This window comes from Chelonia mydas, chromosome 8, assembly GCF_015237465.2.
Source record: "Chelonia mydas isolate rCheMyd1 chromosome 8, rCheMyd1.pri.v2, whole genome shotgun sequence".
Classification (NCBI taxonomy): Eukaryota; Metazoa; Chordata; order Testudines; family Cheloniidae; genus Chelonia; species Chelonia mydas.
In genome coordinates this window covers 46,240,426-46,261,674 of record NC_057854.1, presented here as the reverse complement: position 1 = coordinate 46,261,674, position 21,249 = coordinate 46,240,426, and the positions used below count along the sequence as shown (strand labels likewise).

Here is a 21,249-nt window from a genome sequence, read left to right as displayed (position 1 = left end):
CCAAGAAGCAGTCATTTAAGGTGTCAAGAAACTTTATCTCTGTATCCCGTCCTGCGGTGACACGTACCCAGGTTTTTCACAGGAGTGGGTGGGTGAGATTCTGTGGCCTGCGTTGTGCAGGAGGTCGGACTAGATGATCATAATGGTCCCTTCTGACCTTAGTATCTATGAATATGGGGATAATTGAAACCCCCCATTATTATTATTTTTTTATTTTAATAGCCTCTCTAATCTCCCTGAGCATTTCACAGTCACTATCATCATCCTGGTCAAGTGGTCGGTAATACATCCCTACTGCCACCTTATTATTAGAGCATGGAATTACTATCCCTCTTACTGTATCTTTTTCCCCCCTCCTCAAATATTCCCCACCTTTAGATTCAAATTGTGTGGTTAAATTACACAGGAAATGCTTAATCCACCACTGAATACAGGCACCTCTGACGTATTTAGTTGATTCAATTTTACACTGCACAATATTACACTACAGCTTAGGACAGAATGTGAAAACTAGAGACTTTTAAGTAGGTAGGATGCAAGTCTGTAGTTTGCGTAGGATATTTACAAGTTTTAAATCAAGCCCTGGTGAGGGTTGATTTCTAGTAATTACCATCTGATGACCCTTCAGTGGCCTATGTTCAATTAATTGGTTTCAGTCCAGTCTTTAGTGAACCAGTGTTACTGCCACAACCACAGAGTATTAACCAACACCCTTGTTGGGCAGCCTCAGCAGACAGGCCAAGAACTGAATTGGAATGGAAGCTGAGTTCCCTTACCTGTAGAGGTGGTCCCTGTAGAGAAGAGAGGAGGTAGATGGATGAAGAAAGTTGTACAGCTGCTTTCTCTGTTATATCTGTTTTAAGACAGAGAATTTAAGAGTGCCTCGCCTTGTCAATTTGGCACCTTTTGACAACACTTATAATAACTCATATGAAAAAAGCAAATATATACAATTATATAGTGAAAATGAATTCTTCACCTTTTTCTCCCACTCTCACAAAGAAGGAAAAAGCAACTTGACCTATAAGACATTTCAGAACAACTCAACAGATAAAAAGGCAGAGGGACATCTGGCTATAAATCACATCTTTATTAAGATATTTAACAGGCACAATGGGGAATGAGTGGATTAACTGGAAATCTTAAAGGCCATTTCAATAATGTACCGCGTCAGTCCTTCATCGATAACTTTGACAGTTCTAGTCCTGAACACATTCCTCTCTTCAATGAATTTCTCAAAGATATGCACACCGCCTCCCACCCCAAAATAATGTGCTTTGCTAGCCAAATACACACGGCCATTTTTAACCAATAGTTTAGAAATCGTATCATGCAAAGCACTGTAGTTGTCAGGATTGTAGATGGTCTCTGACGTGAGAATAAGGTCATACTTTGAAAAGGGTTTGTTGCCACTTAACATGAGTTGGCTAAACTCAGCCCATTCTCCAGAAAAAAATCTGCATTTAGACATGAGAGCTGGTACGAAGTTTGCTTTCTTGTGCTTCTTTGAAGGAGGTTCACTAATTCTGCCATCACCACCACCATCAGTACAGTTAGCCACCACATTAGGCAAGGTTATTTCATCAATCACAGTGTGGTTATAGTCCTGAAAGTGGACTTCTTTAGCTTTTCTCTTTAATGCAACTATTCCCAGCAGCCCAGCCCCACAACCAAGATCCAAGACTGTCTTGTTGATAAACTGCATTTCAGCCTCTGACAAATAATCCATGAGATCAAAAGTGCATTCCCATATTTTCAGCCCCCCTTCATAGATGCCTGTGATAAGATCAGAGTGAGAAGAAATACTTTTAGACACTATGTCTTCTTCATGGGAGTCATTTGAAAGGGTCATTTCCACCACGGAAATACTTACATAGTATAGGCCCTGTACAGCTTCCATAACTTTATTTTCTAACACTTTGCTGAAATCTTCAGGAATCTTATGCTCTTTGGCAACTTTAAAGTGGGCTTGTTTCTTTGGCAGCACCTGGACCTGGCTTTTATTGGGGCTACATTTTGCTAATGGAGCTGCAGTTTTGGGTGTTGCCTCATGTGCACACAGCGACTCCTTGTGCACAACATTTTCTACTAATGAAATTTCTTTGCTCTTTTCTGTAGATCCCCCTGGATTCAAAGAAGCCTGTGCAGATTCCAGCTGCAAGGCTGTATCACCAAGAGTCTTGAGTTCATTTTCTGCTTTCTCTTCAATAGAGAAGTTAAACTGAAAAGCCATTTTCCTATGAAGTACGAAAAAAATAAATCACAGCTTATATCCAAAGTTACAATAGGGCAGACACTCAGCCAATGAAACTGTTAATATAAATATGATTTTTCTTCTATGGCTTGTGCAGATAAGAACTTGCTCGCTGGCTATAAGGCTGCTCTGCTGTAAGTAAAAACTGTCTGCAAAGATCTTTACATTATTCATCACTATGAAAGCCTCTACTTTGCAGGTATAATGTCCACCTTCTCTGCATATTCATCTGTTGAATTCTATAAAAAGAGAATATATGTCAAATATCACATTTCAATAAATTGAAAGATAAATACTTTGCACTTGTACCTATCCAAAGGCAGGGGTGAAAGTAAGTCGAGTGACTTACCGGTACGCTGGGGCCAGCTCTGGCCCCCAGAAGGGGCGGGGCTGAGGGGGTCAGCGCCAGCCCCAGCCCACCCTGTAAGGTAAGTGCCCCCCCTTTTCCTCGTCCCCTCCCCCACCGGGGTAGCAGCAGCAGCCCAGGGCTCCCAGGGCTATTTAAAGGGCCCAGGGCTCCACTGCTTCTACTGCCCAGGGCCTTTAATTAGCCGTCGGAGCCCTGGGGAAGTGGCGGGGCTCCAGCGGCTATTTAAAGGACCGGGGCGGCAGAGGCAGCTGGACCCCCGGCCCTTTAAATAGCTCCTGGAGCCCCCGCTACCCCAGGGCTCTGGGGGCTATTTAAAGGGCCTGCGGCTCCCCTACTTCTACCATCCCAGTCCTTTTAATAGCCCCCGGAGCCCTGGAGTAGCAGCGGTGGGGCTCCGGCGGCTATTTAAAGGGCCAGAACGGTAGAAGCAGGGGCGCCCCAGTCCCTTTAAATAGCCGCCAGAGCCCCGCAGCTGCTACCCCAGGGCTCCAGCAGCAGGGCTCTGGAGGCAATTTAAAGGGCCCGGGGCTCCAGCCACTGCTGGGAGCCCCAGGCCCTTTAAATTGCCCCCTGGGGAAGCCGGGCTGTCCCAGTACGGTGCACCGGCTCTTGCTGGTACACCGTACCGGGCCATACTGGCTTACTTTCACCTCTGTCCTAAGGACAACATAAGTTACAAATATTATCTAATGCCACCCTGTAACATCCCTTTGAGTTAAGCAATTATTACTATTCCCATTTCACAGAGGAGAAAACAAAAGACAATTAAGGGATTTGTGAAAGGTAACACAGGAAGTGAATGGCAGAGTTGAGTAAACTCTGGTCTCCTGAATAATTTAATCTTGTGCTTTAGTCACAGCCTTCCTCCCTGCAAAGTACACCAACAAGTTCAAGATATAAATTGCTTGCCTACAGGAAACTAAAATTTCAAATTTGATTGTCTGACAAGAAAATGTGATTGTTCCAAATTTCAGACTGTGGTCTCATTCTTGCCTGTAAATTAAAAGATTACTGCTCTGCATTCTACTTGCTCTATTTTGAACTACTATGCCAGGGTTTGTCCTGTTCTTTTTCAGGGCATCTGATTCTCACTTGGTATTATAGGTTTGGCTTTGTCCTGACTTTAACAATAAAAGTGACACCATCAGTCGGAAACTGTGCCAGAAATGAGACAATTTCTAATTTGAATAAAAATTCTAAGATCTAAATAATATTATGGCTCATATTCACATCCCTCTAGTCTGAAAACTAGATCCAACCACACAGACTAGCACTACTCCAGTTCTCCACTAGCACCGCCTGCAGTTGCACTAATTCTGCACACACTCCACCCCTACTTAACCTTACTCCTGTGAGGTTTCAGAGTAGCAGCCGCGTTAGTCTGTATCCGTAAAAAGAAAAGGAGTCTCTAAGGTGCCACAAGTCCTCCTTTTCTTTTTACTCATGTGAGCAGCCCCATTGCTTTGGGAGGTTCTTATCTTTAATGGAGTCCCGCAATCTTGTGAGTAGAGTTTAGCACGTGTATAAATGTTTGCAGGAGGCCTCGGCCGCTGTTCTTCTCACACTACTGTCTGTGCTACAGTAGCCTCTGGCGTCTACGATCAGGGCCCCACCGTGCCGGGCTCTGCACACGTACAGCAAGAGACCGTTTGTCCTGAAGACTCTGCAATCGCTAAAGAGACCAGACAGACAGAGGACGAGAGGGGAAAGAGGCACAGAGAGCAGGGGAGTGACTTGCCCGAAGACACTCAACAGGCCAACGGCAAAGCTGGGAATAGAGGCCACGTCCCCTGGTGCCCACTCCCGTGCTCGGTCTGCTGCTTCCCCAGAACAAACCTGTCCCCGGGGACCCCCCCTTGCTGGCTGGCTGCGGGGAGCGGGGGGTCACTCACCCTGCCCCGGGGACCCCCCCTTGGCCCTGGCTGGGGGTCACTCACCCTGCCCCGGGGACCCCCCGCCGCAGCCCTAGCGCGCACGGATACCTACCGGCCCTTCCCGCCCCTGTGCCAGGCCCGGCCGCCTCACGCCGCCGCGCGCTCTGCCCCGCCCCACACAGCGCGGCGCCTGCCGCGGGGGCTGCTGGGAGAGGGCGAGGCGCGGCGTGTCTCCCGCGGCGGGACGGAGCCGGTGTGGGCCATGTCCCCGGCGGACCCCGAGCTGCTGCTGCGGGAGCTGGGGGGCTGGGACGGGGCGCTCTGCCGCCGGGAGCTGCCCTGCGTCCTGCCCCGCCTGCTCATATCCTTCCGCGGGGCCCAGGCGGGGGCGGCGAGGGGCTGCGGGGTGTCACTGGGGCGCTATAGGGCGGGGCTGGGGCCCTGCGGGGTGTCACCGGGGCAGGGCTGGGGCGCTGTAGGGTCTCACTGGGGCAAGGGTGGCGCTGAGTTGCGGTGGGGTGTCACTGGGGTGGGAATGGGGCGCTGCAGGGTGTCACTGGGGCAGGGATGTGGCTGGGGGCTATGTGGGGTGTCAGTGGTACGAGGATGGGGCGCTGCGGGGTGTCACTGGGGCAGGGATGTGGCTGGGGGGTGTCACGGGGCTGAGGCTCTGTGGGGTGCCACTAGGATGGGGGTGGGGCTGAGGTGCTGCGGGATGTCACTGGGGTGGGGCTGGGGCCAGGGTGCTGTGGGGTGTCACTGTGGGGTATTGCTGTGACAGGAAAGGAACTGGTGTCAGGTGCTGATGGGATGGCACAGGGGCAGAGTTGCCAGTGTTGGCGGCAGGGATAGGGTGAGTGTCTGTGCACTGATGAGAGCTGATGTGGGGTAATTGTTGGGCGGCATTAGGGCAGTCATAGGGTTGATGGGTTTATGTAGGGTCTCCATTGCCCAGCACTGTTGGTTTCTGACTACCAGACACCCATTACTGTGTACAGCCCATAGCCTTTCTTACCCTGTTCTCCAACCTTAGCTACCACTTGTCACTTGGTTTCTCTTATTTTGTCCCTACTTCCATTGCAGTGTATTGTGTTTAGTTTTTGCACACTTATCCCACTGACCCCTCATACTGTTAAGCCTCTTCAGGGCTCTGGATGAGTGCAGGACCTCCCTCGCAGAGCGGCTTTCAGGGTCATGGCTTTTCAGTTTAACTTTTCTAAAGATGAACTTACCAAAATAAAAATAACAGAGTATCACAGAGTTCTGAAAATAAAGAACATGTGGGCCTGGTTAGCAAATGTAACAGCAGTGCAGTAAAGTGAAAATCCAATGTAAAAATAATTCAGTATTCCAAAAGGGTAAATTTGAAATTTAGCAACCCTGAATTATAATAATCCTCTTAAAATAACATATTTTACAAGAATAAAGATGTAAAAGAAAAACTGCAGTGAAAAGAAGATTCTAATTCTGACAGTGAATTATAAAAGAGGAGTAAAAAAAACTTATGAGTACCAACTTTTAGTTATTTAAAATTATTGAATGTTAATCTTCTGTGTAGAGAGACGAGGTGGGTGAGGTAATATCTTTTATTGGACCAACTTCTGTTGATGACAGAGACAAGCTTTTGAGCCCCACAGAGCTGTTCTTCAGGTCTGGGAAGGGAACTGCCAGCCTCACAGCAAAAAACCAAAGTGGAACAGATTGTTTAGCATAAGTAGTTAGCACATATTGTAAGGGACCATTCAAGGTAGAGTGGCTTGTTTACTCCTCCTCAATTATAGGACGAAGGAGGGGGTTTATAGGTTGCAGATTGTTGTAATAAACCGTAAATCCACAGTCTCTTCGGTCCATGGTTTTTAGCATCTAGCAGAGAAATGAATTTAAGCTCCCAGGCTCCTCTTTTTGAAAGCATTGTGCAGGATTCTTTTGAGGATGAGGACATAAGTCAGACAGAGTGATCACTTTGTGAAAAGTTTCGGAGTAGCAGCCGTGTTAGTCTGTATTCACAAAAAGAAAAGGAGTACTTGTGGCACCTTAGAGACTAACAAATTTATTTGAGCATAAGCTTTTGTGAGCTATAGCTCACTTCATCGGATGCATGAAAAGTGTTCACCCACAGGGGCGATAGGGTGTTTTTGCTGCTGGGAGTCCTTTTCCAGACCTGAAGAACCTGTGGCTCAAAAGCTTGTCTCTCTCCAACAGCAGTTGGTCCAATAAAGATATTACCTCACCCACCTTGTCTCTCTAATATCCTGGAAACATTACACGACTACAACTACACTGCATACTATCTTTTATGTAGACAATCTGATTAAAAGTAGGATAGAGAGTGGTGTTACTGGAATGCATTGGAAAGTAGGAATAATTCAAAATTATAAACAAAATTCTGTTCATTTTTGTGTTTGATTAAAGTAGTTAAGTACCTTTTTTTTTTTTTCTTCAAATTCACTTTGAATAGGTATCTGTGTGTATATAGTTGTATTTATATTGGTCCTAATCCTGCAAGCATTTAAGCTCATGATGGATGCTACTATGGAAACAGTGCCATTGATTTACCACATCCTTTTAAGTGTTTGCAGAACTGGAGTCATAGCAACTTCCATAGTGGGATTAGTCTGTACTTCAGTACATATTTGGGTTTCTTTTCTTTAACATTTTTACTCTATGTATCAAAATTCTGACGACTGGACTGAGCGTATTCGTAAGTTATAAGAAGTTTATTTGGTGTTACAGTGCCTCTTCCCTATAAATCATTTTGTATTACAATTATTGTACCGTAGCTCCTGTGTTAATTACAAATACTTCTATAACATAATCTTCCTTGGTTTTGTAAGACAACCTTCAAGAATCACAGACATTCTGAACAACTTAAAAACAAAAAGAGAAATAGATGCATGTGAGTGTATGAAGATCTTGTTTTCCCTTTTGGGCCATTGATAATTGCTAGGGTATTTGTTTAAAATAGAATCTTTTCACTTTCTGTCTCATTTGTACACTGGTATCATAATTTGTCATCAACATGGAAGTGGTTCTAAGCTCACGAAAACCAGATTGTGGTAAGAGGGTATTTGCAGGTTAATTAGAAAGGCAATCACATGTATTATAAATATTCTGGTAAAGAATGGGGGAAAGAAATGCAGACAGTAGGTGACAGTTTAAGGAAGCTCTGAAAACCATTTTTTAAAAGTTTGCTCGAGTGCCTCAGGTGTTCTTTTTAAAAGTGCAGGTGTTAGGATCACCCAAGAGAGGGGGAACTGGAAGAGGATGTATATACAGGGACACATTTTCAAGTGCAACTTCCATTAGCTTCAATAGGTGTTGTCCATGCTTAGATTTTGGCCTACAGTAAGCTTATATATAGGGGTTGTCATATTGATTCAAATTACTAGTCAATGTGGCCTGGTATCCTATCTATAGGATATAGTGCTGTATATCATATTGTTGCTTCCTGGGAAGGTAAAGATCCCTACATTCATGCACCTCTCCAAATGTGCGTTGCTATGGGGGTGGAGTGGAATTCCTTCCTTCCCTCCTAACCCTCTCCGGCTATCAATTTATTTGTTAGGGTTGCTATCCCCTTGTACTGTCAGAAAGAATACTTGTGCAGTTGCAAGTATTTTTATTATAGTGGGACTTCAGTAGTGGTATTTTTTTGATCATTTTGGTGTTCTTCTTTACTATAAATATTTTGCTTCACAGGTGTGCTGAGGATCCTGACTGAAATGTTTCTGCCTCATATCAACCTTTCAGAATTAGAGCAAACCTTTTTCTCAAAAGTGTTACCCAAGGTATGATGTCTTCCGTAATGTGAATCAATACAATACTAGAAACCTGGTTACTACAAGGTCTGTAGTAGTTTGATAGAATTCTTGTTCTGAAATCAAGCTAATGTTTGAAATACATTCCCTTTCACTCTAAAACGGTCTCATGATTTTATATCCTGAGTCCTGCTTCTGTGATTTTTATTGTTAGTTTCAATGTCAGGAGGAGTGGGCCAATGATGTTATGCATGATGTAGTCAATAATAAAGTGAATTTTAAAAGCCTATTTTGAGAAAATTTGACCTATGAAAACAGATGATAAGCAAATGCAGAATTACATTATTATGATTATGATTATTTATTTATTATTAGAACTTTAGGGTGCTTCTTTGGCTAAATAAATTGCAAGGCCCAAGACTAAAGTATTTGTAGCAAATAACCTGTAAGGCCAAGTTAGGATATGGTCAATCCTGACAACATGAAATACTCCCTATTTATTATAGCTATACTGAAATTCTTAAATTAAATAGTCACATTTTAAATGAAATAGAAGAAACTACAATAGGGGTTGCCTAGCTCCCATTGTCTGTAGAAGTTTAATTCCCTAGAACCCCTGCTTGTAGACAATCGGAAGTCTGTAAGAGCTTCTGGTCGGTTCCTACCCCAATATTAATCATCCTCAACAGGTTTTCAGAGCATAGAAAGAAACTGGTTCATAATGTGCATATCCTAAACCTGTGTAATTTCACCACATCCGCAATGCAACATTCTGTATATGCTTGGAAAGAGCTGCTTATATCTTTCTAATCCCACAACTAACAACTCTAAAGCATCAAGACCAAACAAAAGAAAAACAAATCTTCAAAAAGACATGACCTCCAAACCTCCTATATTACGAATTGAAAGAGTTAACCTTTTCAGAATAATAAACTGCCTTTAAAACAAAACAAAACTCTGTATCTCCAAAATGATTGATTTGAACCAAACTTAAGAAAAGTCTGTTCTAGGGTATGATGTAGTATATAAAATTGGTAGTAATGTTAATATTGGTTAAAGTTGGGGTTGGAGGTTAAATGGGAAGCTCTTTTTAACTATAGAGTGACTCATTTCTGTGTAATAACAGAACACATGATATCTGCCCTCATCTTAAATAGAAGTGCGACCTATGGAAACTGCAGGTTCTGGCATGCAGTACTTCTTGCTTCAGACAGCTAGGCTATGAAGCATAAGTCTCTGCATTCCACACCTCCATACCAAAGATGAAAGTGGATGTACGATGGGTGCCCTTGTTTTATACTGGCTATATGTTGGAGTCAATTAATATCAGTTTTATTTTAATTTGCTTTATTCTGACAGGCAATACAATTATTTGATGATTTGTTGTATGAATTATCCTGTCAAGCCAAAGGACTAACCAGCCAGAACATAGAATTATGCAAAGCAGTGAGGAATGTTTTACAGGTAAGTCTATTGAAATGGGCTGTAAGAGGAGTGGTTAGGTGATTATATGTTTTTTACCAAAACTGTGGAGAGATTTGTGAAGTGTTTGTGCCAGTAACAACTGAATGTAAAATTCAGTTCTGGATTTGTCATAGTGCAGCTAGTTTGAATATGTCAGGCAATGTCCATATATTTCCGTTGATAAAGGGTAGTTCAGCATGTGTATAAATACTTGCAGGATTGGGGCCTTAGACCTTCAGCCCTCAGCACCGTTAGTCTTGATTTTCATCCTGTTGCATTGTGAGGTTTCATGTTTATCTGTTATTGACTCTGTATCAGGGGGTCTCAAACTCAAATGACCACGAGGGCCACATGAGGACTAGTACATTGGCCTGAGGGCGGCACCACTGACCAGCCCCCCAGGCTGCCCGGCCCCGCCCCCATTCCACCCCTTCCATGAGGCCCCGGCCCTGCCCCGCCTCTTCCCATCCCTTCCCTGTACAAACATGACTCTCACATAAAGAGAGTATGACATCACAGAAAAGCTGTGGTCTGAAAATGCTTTTTTTTTTTTTTACAGAGCTTCCTTCATCTTTCTGGCTTCCTAATACTTTTCCATTTGCTAATGTCCTAAAAGACAGAGAACAGTTTAGCCAAATGCAAAACGGAAGAGATTCTTTATAATTTTGCTTTTTGAATTAACTGCTGCAGTGTATTGTTATAGATTGTGCCTTCAGTGATGATGATCTCACTTGCAGACTATGGTGCAGCTGCTGGAAACTCTGACGGGTTGTGTGCGACATATCTGTACCCTGCAGGAGCCTGTGCCTCTAGAGAGTATCCGTACCCTTCCCTCTTCCGTTCTTTATGTAATCAAAAACACATTTATGCACTGCAAGGTAGGTCTCTGGATTAATAGGAGAAAAAAAGATTCTAGATCTAGTTATAGATCATTTAAAAAATCCTTTGAGGTGTGATTCTGCTTTGAAAAGTAACTTTTGTGGCTTTCCATATTTGTTGCCTCAATATTGGTTCAAATGTGCTCAGTTTACAAGTATAAAGATGGCTTTTCCAACTGCCAGCCCTGCAAACTCAGCCTGACCTCTGAAAGCCAAGCTCAGTTATTTCCATCTTGTGCATTGTTACCAGTAATAAAGGTTCTTCTGATGAAATTCCTACAGTTTAAGATGAGACGGGATCATTAGATTATCTAGTCTGATCTGTATACCACAGGCCATTACACTTCACCCGGTTACTCCTGTATTGTGCCCAATAACTTGTTTAGCTAATTAGGCCCTCTGACACCCATGTAAGCCCATTGTCTTCAGTGGATTTGCAGAGCTGTAAGTGATTATGGATGTGTTAATATTAACTCTATGATTCAGTGCAAATTTCAAGGCAGACTTGTGATTGGGATTAAATACTTTGCATTATGTATAAAAACATGTTGGCATCGCATTTTGCAGCACCTGCATGTGGAAGAAAACTGATTGTTGTACTTGAAACCTTTCCTGCTGTAAGCAGTGCCAGTATCATAAGACATAGTAATTTGTTATCCATCCTACTGGCATCAGTTTCACTTTTGAGCTTGTCTTCCTTGCTTATTAGAAACGTTAAATACTTATAGAGCCAAATTACACAGTGAGACCTTTGCCTAAGGACTTCTCCTCCAGTAGGCAATTTATTATTAAGAAACACTTTAAAGTACTGGGAAACTTTTGGGATACAACTATGTTTGTCATGAAGTATGGTGCTAGATTTTGGTAAAAATCTGATTTTTAGAGTCATGCATCAAGGGTCTGATCCAAAGTTCAGTTAAATCACTAGAAAGATTCTTGCTGATTCACTGGTCTTTCGATCAGGCCCTAAGTGAGTGGGATTTTGTATTTCATGCATAGTAACCACAGGTGGCTATTTAAAATCTACAGCTCTTGCTGGTTGTGTGAGTTGAAGTAGATGTTTGTATGCCTTGATTCTGCGCCCATTGACATTTGTAACAAAATTCCCATTGATTTTAGCAGGAGCAACATCAGATCTTTATTCTCAGACATTTTCTAACTCTCCCTAATCCCACGTTTCCTACAGGACAGCGAGTCACTGTACAGTGGGTGCCTGCACTTGATTTCTGACCTCCTCCAATCTCTGTTTAAAGAGACCTATTCTCTTCAAAAGCAGCTTATGGAGCTGCTTGATATGATCTCTATGGAATCTGCTTCTGCTGAGGACAGTATTGTAGATATGGTGTCAGGTGTGTATATGAAAGATGTTTCTTTATCCTGCCCAGCCCCCTGTTTTCTACAGACAGTGGGCCTGATCCCCCAAGATGCAGAGCACTTCCTGCTAGATGTTGAGCACCCTCAATTCCTGTTGCCTTCAGTGGGAGTTGAGGGCTTTCGGCACTTGATAATTAGTCAGTTTTCAAAAACTGGAAGTGGTTTTGCAAATGCAGTGATGTGGCAGCTGTGTTTGTTTTTTTTCAGGCATTGAATATACAGGTCTATTTAAACTCAGTGTTTGTTTGCTCTTACTTACTGTTTCCTCTGCAGTGATCCATACTGTGCTGGAGATCTGCTCTGTCATTTCCAACATGGACCATGCCCTTCATGCCAACACATGGAAGTTCATAATCAAGTATGTTTTAATACTTTGAATGTTGCTGTTGTGTATCCCAAGTGTATTTTAGAGCCACTGTTTTATAACTTGTTTAAAGCTAGGCTTTTCAAAAGTGCCTATGGGAGGTAGGGCCCTGATTCCCACTGAAGTTCAACTAGTAATGCATTCTCAGTTGAAAAAGTTATGAGCCTTGCCTTAGAAAGTGAAACACTCTTTGATCTTTTTTATATTGTGTTAAGGAAATAAATTCTAAATACAATATTATGATTTAAATGTTCCCCAAGGGTCTGAATTGGAATTCCACCGACAATGTTTGATTAGATTCTGTCACCGATTTGACGCATCCTGTATCCCTTCTGTGCTTCAATAAATAGTCACAATGGGGCTAGAGTGGTTCTGTCTCTGAGTTCCTTGGCATTTGTCAGGACACTGCTGCATTAGTGCACTCAGATACAATGGTGATGGGTGCAATGTAGGAGCCTAGACAGAGTAGAGTAGGGTCTGTGGAATAGTGCTTATTATGACCTGTTGTCACTTGATTTGTTTCTGACAATTAAACATCTGATCCTGTTCCTGTCTGGCTTTGTTAGGCAAAGCCTCAAGCACCATTCCCTGCTACAGAGCCATTTGAAACACAAGGACATCCTCAGTGGCCTGTGCAAGGACACCCTCTTTTCGTTCCATTCCTGTTTGCAGCTGGCTGAGCAGATGAAGCTGTCTGGGACACAGGTGAATGAACAATCCCACAAAACTACTTTTGGGCTTGAGAAAGAGTTGGGTTAGGAAGCACTGCAAAGATAGATGTGTTTGCTATGCAGTGTTATTGGCTAAAAAATAGATTAATTTTACACCCTAGGTACTTCACATTGCTTACAAGGTTCTCTAGAAAACCACATTGAAAAGGAGTCTAATAGCCCTGTTTAGCATCCAGGATACTTTGGGTAGATACAAAGACTATTCTCCCTCCCTCCCCATCTCCAGTACTCTTCAGGAATCTCATTCATTTCACATGCTGCTGCTTTCACTAGGTCAATTAAAAAGACAACAGTTAAACTTTGAAGATTCCTGTGAAAAATTGTTTTGAGATTACAGAGATATCACATATTCTTAGGGGTTTTCCCCAATTTCTGCTGTTTTTGTGTGGAATCCAAGCTTCCTTTAACAAACAAGGTAAAGTTTCTAGCCCTGATAGCAGTGTATCTTGCAATGTTGCTTTCTTTGCTATCTTCTTAGTCTGTCCATGGTGTTTTTATTGCTGCTTTCCTTTTTGATAGGAGAGCACTGACTACAAGTTGTTCCAGAAGACAGTTAAACTGTGTAGATTCTTTGCTAATTCCCTTGTTCACTACATCAAGGTACGATTTATTATATGGGTCCTACATGAGTATAAAACTAACTCTGTATTATGCAAATAGACACACTGATCAAGTATTTTGTGTTGCTACACCATACTTACGACTGTGGTATCTGGATGGCATAATTAACACCCATACTTACCTGCTTGTGATTTATTATCTCACATGTAATACAATTTGGATACCTAATACTGTTCACTACTTCTGCCTATCTTCTGCTAAATAGCTGCCTTGCTGTATTCTTCCAGCTGAACACCGTGCTCTCTGACTCCATCAGATTTCACACGCTAAGCAGGGTCAGTACTGTACCTGGATGGGAGCAGCGAGATGCAGCAGGCAGTGACATTGATGAGTCAGTAGGGGGTGCTTATCCCTCACAGTTGGCACTGAACCAACATTGCCTTGAAAATGTAAACAGACAAACAGTTGCGAGGGGTGTAAGCTTGTTGCTCATTTATCCCTAATGTTCACAACATATTCATGGTCCCACTTCCAGCATCCCAGGGCTAGCATTTGTCCACAGGACCCTCAACTTTTTTCAGTGGGCCTCAGATTAGTTTTCAGCCGGGGAAGGTAGCTCCACCGAGGAGGTTGCTGATTTTACAGGGTCCACTAACAGCTTCCTACTAGCATACTGCCTTAATTTGAACTTGTTCCTGCTGAGAAGCCAATATGATCTTTTGCCACTAGGAGGATGAATTTGATAGCATGAAAGGCAGTATGGTCTGGTGCAGTGGTTTTCAGCCTGTTGCCCGCAGACCCAGGGAGTCCACAGAGTATGTATAAGATTTCCAAAGGGGGTCCATGCCTCCATCCAAGATTTTTTAGGGGTCTGCAAATGAAAAAAGGTTGAAAACCACTGTTCTAGTGGATTAAGTATAGGACTGAGAATAAAGGATTCCTTCATTCAAGTCCTGTCTCTGACTCTTTGGCTTTGTGCCAAAGTTTCCATGTCTACAAAATTGGGTTATTAACTCACACACTTACCAAATGAGGGTGCAAGAGAGAAACAGGTTCACCAGTGGCTTTCGGGCCTAGTGATCTCCAGACCCCCAACTTACTTGAACAACTGCCCTTTGCAACATTTGTCTAGATGTTGGCAACTATCCGTATCACCAGTACAAATAGTTGGATTCCATTTCTGCAGCAGGTGGCTGGAGGTGGGGCGATACCTGAAGATCTCAGTCACTGTCCAACATCTTTTTATAAAATAGATTAGTTAAGTTTGGGATGTAACCAAGAAAATCCCCTTCCTCTAACCCTCCCCATAAATCCTCTGGCTAGTTTTGTGCAGCAGTGTAATAGTGCTGAACAGGAATCAGTTACATATGGAGATGGGTGGAGAAAAATTGTTACACAGAAAAAGGTGTAAGGCTGTCTCTGAAGGTGTGAGTTCTGGTGTTTGATTGCCCTTAAAAAAGACCTTAAGCTCCCTCTTAAAACAAATGTGAGGAGGAGATCTAAAAATAAATAATCTGGCTGGACTCTTTCTCCTGGGATTTTCTGCAAGCTCCTGTCACCTACCTAGGGATAACTACAGAAAACCACGTTCCTCTTTCCTACTCTTTCTCTCTGTCCTTTCCTTCTCCCCCCACCTCTTTCTTCTGATAGTCTTATTTTAACCTCTTGGTACTTATTTAAGTAACACACCAAATAGCAATAACAAATGCAGAGTAGATAATGAGGTATATAATCACCTTGTCTGTTGTGTTAATGTCCGTTATCTTTTTGTTTATGCGTGGGATAGAATCAATAGTCTTTAAAATACACCTCTACCCTGATATAACGCGGTTCGCGGGAGCCAAAAAATCTTACCACGTTATATGTGAAACCGCGTTATATTGAACTTGCTTTGGCCCCCCTGCTCCTTGTCCCCGGACCACCCCCTCCAGAGGACCCCCCCCTCGTCCCTAATCACCCCCAGGACTCCACCCCCTACTTAAGCCCCCTGTCCCCTGACTGTCCTGACCCCTATCCACACCGCTGCCCCCGACAGGCACTCACCGGCAGCGGCGGGAAGCAGAGCAACGTGGCCCCAGCCCGCTCCACTCCACCAGCTCCCAGTCATGGCGCTCCATTTCCCACAGCCGGTGAGTGCAGTGAGGTTGGGGAAGGGATGCCCTCCGCACTCACCGGTGGCGGGAAGCGGAGCGCCACAGCTGGGAGCTGGTGGAGTGGAGCGGGCTGGGGCCACGTTGCTCTGCTTCCGCTGCTGCTGGTGAGTGCCGGGGGGGATCCCTTCCCCCAAGCCTCCTCCCCCAAGTGACGCGGCTGGGGCCAGGGTGAGAGAAGCGGAGCGGGCTGCTCCCAGCCCCCTGCTAAATACCCGGGCCACTCTGGGCCTGCGGGGTCCCCAAAAGTGCCCCCCACAGCTCCTGCCTCCCAGACCCTGGGGGTGGGGTGGGGGCTGCTTTACCACGTTGTATGTGAACCCGTGTTATATCGGGTCGCGTTATATCAGGGTAGAGGTGTATGTGAAGAGTGCATTTTTGTTTGTTTGTGATTGACTGTGGTTATTGCTCCTGTAAATGAAGTTTAAGAAAACCCTTATCTTATTAATTTAGCTTCCTAAAGAGGAGAAACATATGATAATTTTACTTGATAATTTGTCATGTGTTGTGCATTTTGCATTTCTTTTGCAGTGAGCATCACAGCAGGCTACAACTTTTAAAAATTAGACTTCATAATTAAGCATTTCACAAATACGTTCAAGTAAGCAGAAGAAAAATATATTTAATCGTTATTTCATTTTGAAAATACCATTCAAAATTGGTGGCTTTTGCAGGAATTTATTCCTTTCCTCTCTGATTCCTGCTGTCGATTACACCAGCTGTATCTTCAGATATATAGGTAAGTGAACCACAAAAAATAGCTCTTTGATTCCACTGCTGGGACATCTCTGTATCAGCTCTCAAAGTGTCTGTCGTAGTTACAGCAGCTCCAAACATTACAAGACTTGCAAAAATAAAAGATTGCAGCAGGCACTCTCTGATTTGTTATATGTAGAACAGCATTTGTGTATAGAATTTCTTTGGTGTATGGAGGTCAGAGAAATTTTATTTCCTCCTGGGAAACTTCTTTTGGGTGCTTTAGTGTGATCTGTTTGTGTAGCTACTAGTCATTTTAACCTATCCTCCAAACGCTGCCAGAAAGTGAATCAGTGCCATGTTACCAAACTCCTCATTCTGTTGCATTTTCTTCTACTAGATCCTATCAGTGGATCTACCTGGGTAGACCTTACTGTGCAGATGGAGCCCTTTAGAGGATCGAGCCCTTAACAACTGTTTTTCTTGTAGTTACTCACTCCACAGGGCCTCTGCAATGAAATAACGAGGCAACATTTTGTTTTAAAAAAAGTTAAGTGCAAAAGAAATTTAATGCACTATTAAGGTTAAATTAAAGCCCACAAAGGCTGGGAAATAATTATTGTCCCACAATAACCATAGTTCTGCACTGCTTGGTGCTTGCGCTGTGACAGAGTTTATTACATATTCACTTAACAATGGGACACGCTCTTTCTCCTTTTAATTGAAAGTACGTGTGTGGTGGGACAGTTAGTTTATTCTAGTTGCATTCTGGTGAAAACATAAACAACGTTTTATGCACCTCAGCAACAGTTATTTTGTAAAATAGTTCTTTCACTACGATTGATCATGGAAATATTCAGCCTGAGCAGGGTTGTTGTTTTTTTTTTTTTTTTTAACAAATTTAATGAGGAATTGAAAATAGAACTTCAGTAAAGAACATGGCCTTAGTATTATACTGTAAACTTGAAAAAAGGGAAGATACCAGGCTGGTTAGTCCTTGCTGAAACACTCTTTGCTGCTTCTCTCTAGACAATACATAGTATCATGGACTTTCAATTGTTTGTCATTTTTCTCAGAGATAGGATACTTACTCAGTTTGCCCCGGCAATGAGGAAAATGGCATAATGTAGGTGTAATTGAGGGCACATTTTGATGCTGCACTTGGAATTTAAGCCCAGATCCTTCAGTGAGTTGGGTGCAGATGGACTATTGTTCACATTTCATTGCAATATCACATTCTTAGTTAATCCTTTTTGTTGATGATGCGCTCTCTCTTCTGCATGTGCTGACTTGGCAGCGTTTACAGGAGTTAAGTGTTAAAAACTGAGCAGATCTATTGAGTAAGAAGGTGCCATTTTTACATAGTCTCTTTGTAATCTGTTTCTATAACGCTCATCTTTGTAGTGTCTAAGGGCTTGTCTGCATGGGGAAATTTACTGGTACAATTATACCACTATAGTTATTAATCATGTTTAGTATGGTGGTGCCTAAGGACCAGCCGAGAATGGGGCCCCATCGTGCTAGGCACTGTACAAACACCGAGTAGTAGACAGATCCCACCCAGAAGAGCTTACAATCTAATCAGAGCAGATAGACGTGGAGTGGGGGAGTAAGAGTGTCCACGTGGGGAATTATACTGATATAATTATGCTGGTAGATAGCCCTGTGTAGAATAGCCCTGAAGTCCTTCCTATACTACTTACACCTTTATGCCATTCTAGTTTTGAAAAACATGTCTTTGTAACTCTTACTTTTTATACATAAAAGTTTTAACCGAAACGCTGAAAACTGCCATGCCCATGCCAATTTCAAAGTGGAAATAAAATTTAACACCTACCATTATAAAAAAAAACCAAAAAACACTCAGGGAGATGCCAGTTAAACCTCTTCTTTCTGTCCTGGGGGATGCAGAAATTCATAACTTTAAAAAAAAACAAACCCACCCCAAAACACTTTAGGCTTACCTCTTAGGCAGGACTACACTTAAAACACTGCATTGGTGCAGCTGCAATACTGAAGTGAAGATACTCCTTCGCTGACAGGACAGCTTCTCCTGTTGGTGTAGTTAATCCACCTCCCCGAGAAGCAGTAGCTATGTTGACAGGAGAAGTTCTCCCATCAACATAGTGCTGTCTACATGGTGGGTTAGATCGGTATAACTGTTGCTCAGGGTGTAGATTTTTCGCACCTCTGAGAGACATAGTTATCCCGATACAGGTCTGTAGTATAGACCTGTTCTTAGACTAGTAGGGTGACCGAATGCACCTCTGTATTCACACTCTATGCACTACTGTAATAATCTTTGTACAAAAGATCATGGTGAAATGTTTGTAGCAGCATAATATGTAAAGTAATGAACATAAGCTGAAGTGTTTTTACCAGACAAATCTGGGAAGGAGGTAACCTGTTCCTTAGATACAACGGACAAGCTAACGCCTCTAGCCTGGTGTCATCAAAGTTGATTGGCAAATCATCCATCAAGTGGCCATTTGGCAGTGAATGGGAGGCAGGAACAGATTGATCTGCGGCCAGGTCTGCACTATGAACTTACATTGGTATAACTACATCACTCAGGGGTGTGAAAAATCCACACCCCAGAGTGATGCATTTAGTTATACACCAGTGTAGACAGAGCTAGGTCGATGGGAGGGCTTCTCCTGTCGACATAGATACCGCCTTTTGTGGAGGTGGATTAACTATGCCGACAGGAGAAGTTCTTCGGTCAGCGTAGTGCCGTCTTCACCGAAGCACTATAGTGGTGCAGCTGCACTGGTGCAGTGATTTAAGTGTAGACCTGCTCTGTGTTTTAGCAAGCAATAACATGGAACCTCTTTCACCAGAAGATGCCATGTCTCTCTCCTCATAGTGGGAAGGAACTTTATCTAGGCGTAACCCTCCGGAAAATGCATTTCAGAGGGTGACTGGACTATAAAAGTGAAGGGCAAAAAAACCCCAGAGATATGTTTCTTTCTCTCCCTGTCTCTCTCTCTTGCTCTCTCTTTCACCTAAGAAGACAAAAGAACCAGCCCTTTGATTTGGTGAGGGCATCGTGACCTGAGAATTTAGTCAGCCCTGTTGCTGCGAGTTTGGGATAAGGATTTTACCTTGAACCAAGGCTAGTTTGAGTTTTAGCTACTAGAAAGCATTTTATCTGTATTTCTCTTGTAACCATTTCTGACTTTAATACTTATACTTGTACTCACTTAAAATCTATCTCTTTGTAGTTTAATAAACTTGTTTTATTTTTTAACCAAACCTAATCCAGTGTTGTCTTTAAACTGAACTGTTTGGGTAAATCCGGTTAAAGTAGCAAACTGTTGGATAATATCTGAACTGCCCAGGAGAAGCTGGACAGTGCAGAACACACATTTTGGGGACAATCCAGGACTGGGAGTGTGTTGGGGTCACTCTGCAAGTAGTAACCAAGTGCTGCTGGAAGCCAGTATGTGGCTGGTGTTTGCTGACAAGCTGCTGGCGTCAGAGTTGCTGGACCATGACTGTAGCTACACACAGATACTGAAGGGGTGACCTGCCTGCTGTTTGTGAGCGGCCCAGGTTGGGAGCTACAGCAGTGAAGCATTGTGAGGCACCCAAATTTGCAGGGCAGGTGGTGACAGAACCCTCCACTGGTCTGGATTGCACCCCAGAATGTGACAAGTAGGTTTTCACTTGATGCCCTCTCCCTCTCTGCTGCTTTCTCTCACTCTGTTTCCTCTTTTTTTTTGGTCTCAATCTCTTTTTAACTTTTTGTGTCTCACTTATTCTTCCTAAGTTTTCATTTCCTGCAAAGCGAAATGGCGTTAACCTGTTATCACTAACCTGCAGGCTGGTATGTTGGTACTCTCATCATCTGGAACAAATTGAATCTTTAAATGTTTCCCTTTGAAGTTTTCCACTCGTAGTCACTTTTGCACCTATTGAGTAAATTCCTCTTTGTATGGACTTTTACTGTTTTTCAGCAGAAGCAGATTGGACAGTTTTTCTTATTGTGTTTAATAAAATATAGGCCTTCAGTAGTTGGTTTAAAGGCAGAATATAGTGACGTGCTCACCATTTTAAAATACATTGTTAGATATAAAGAAAAGGAGTACTTGTGGCACCTTAGAGACTAACAAATGTATTTGAGCATAATGCTCAAATAAATTTATTAGTCTCTAAGGTGCCACAAGTACTCCTTTTCTTTTTGCGAATACAGACTAACACGGCTGCTACTCTGAAACCTATTGTTAGATATGAAACGTATGCTTCTCTTTGCTTGTATTGGTAGATCTGTTACTCCACAATAGTAACTCACATTTTTGTCTCTTAATGCTTATTTGAAATGCAGTGCTAGTGAGTACCTCTGTACTTTCCCCCCCCGCAGCAAATTTCCTCCTAGTCTGTATGCTCCGGTGATTTCAGAGGCCCATCAAGATGAAATAGCCAGGGTTTTTCTGGTGGCACTGGACCCTCTCATTCACCAGCTTCTTCCCTTCAGGCCTTTTCTGGAGCAGGTATTAAGTGAAAAATTAGGTAGGTTTAAAAATATTACTGCCTGTGTTTTATAGTACAGTTGTGTCATCTCTTAGGAATAGAACCAGGTGACTTGACTTTTTGTGTTTCACTCGCTATACAAAGTTCTGCATATGTCATAATGTTGGTATCTTATTTCTGTGGAGTAGTTTTAATAATGGATCCTAAGTAATACTTTCAGGTACTAAAGGATCTTCAGCCAATTGCAGCACTAGGTGGGGTGAACATTGCACAGCTCATAAAACAACATAAAAGGTTCTTTA

General features: G+C 42.9%; 2 protein-coding genes across 7 annotated transcripts in view; one reads left to right on the top strand and one right to left on the bottom strand.

The window, feature by feature from the left end:
* Positions 1 to 1,071: 1,071 nt before the first annotated feature.
* METTL18 (methyltransferase like 18) lies at positions 1,072 to 4,748 on the bottom strand. Of its 3 annotated transcripts, XM_043521348.1 has the most exons (3): positions 4,611 to 4,672; positions 2,604 to 4,296; positions 1,072 to 2,493 (listed from the first exon to the last, which is right to left on the bottom strand). In XM_043521348.1, exon 3 carries the CDS (start codon positions 2,231 to 2,233, stop codon positions 1,130 to 1,132), a length of 1,104 nt encoding a protein of 367 aa, XP_043377283.1. In that variant the 5' UTR covers positions 2,234 to 2,493; positions 2,604 to 4,296; positions 4,611 to 4,672; the 3' UTR covers positions 1,072 to 1,129. The 3 variants fall into 3 exon arrangements, with proteins under 3 accessions (XP_043377283.1, XP_037763227.1, XP_043377284.1); XM_037907299.1 differs by lacking the exon at positions 2,604 to 4,296 and having other exon boundaries at positions 4,611 to 4,748; XM_043521349.1 differs by lacking the exon at positions 2,604 to 4,296 and having other exon boundaries at positions 4,562 to 4,612.
* Positions 4,732 to 21,249, top strand: part of C8H1orf112 (chromosome 8 C1orf112 homolog) — a 32,021-nt gene continuing 15,503 nt past the window's right edge. For 3 of the 4 annotated variants that reach the window (XM_037907292.2, XM_037907291.2, XM_037907290.2), the window contains exons 1-11: positions 4,732 to 4,859; positions 7,160 to 7,199; positions 8,198 to 8,286; positions 9,616 to 9,720; positions 10,458 to 10,598; positions 11,785 to 11,947; positions 12,246 to 12,330; positions 12,903 to 13,041; positions 13,587 to 13,667; positions 16,453 to 16,517; positions 20,838 to 20,986. In XM_037907292.2, the coding sequence (XP_037763220.1) occupies positions 4,761 to 4,859; positions 7,160 to 7,199; positions 8,198 to 8,286; positions 9,616 to 9,720; positions 10,458 to 10,598; positions 11,785 to 11,947; positions 12,246 to 12,330; positions 12,903 to 13,041; positions 13,587 to 13,667; positions 16,453 to 16,517; positions 20,838 to 20,986 (1,156 nt within the window). In that variant the 5' untranslated portion in view covers positions 4,732 to 4,760. Of the gene's footprint in view, positions 4,860 to 7,159; positions 7,200 to 7,332; positions 7,395 to 8,197; positions 8,287 to 9,615; positions 9,721 to 10,457; positions 10,599 to 11,784; positions 11,948 to 12,245; positions 12,331 to 12,902; positions 13,042 to 13,586; positions 13,668 to 16,452; positions 16,518 to 20,837; positions 20,987 to 21,249 lie in introns of those variants that run through there. The other variant, XM_037907293.2, reaches the window with a different exon arrangement.

What these genes read in the sequence shown, in the direction of transcription:
- METTL18 (XM_037907299.1), bottom strand. Translation starts at nt 2,233, where the DNA reads ATGGCTTTTCAGTTTAACTTCTCTATTGAAGAGAAAGCAGAAAATGAA.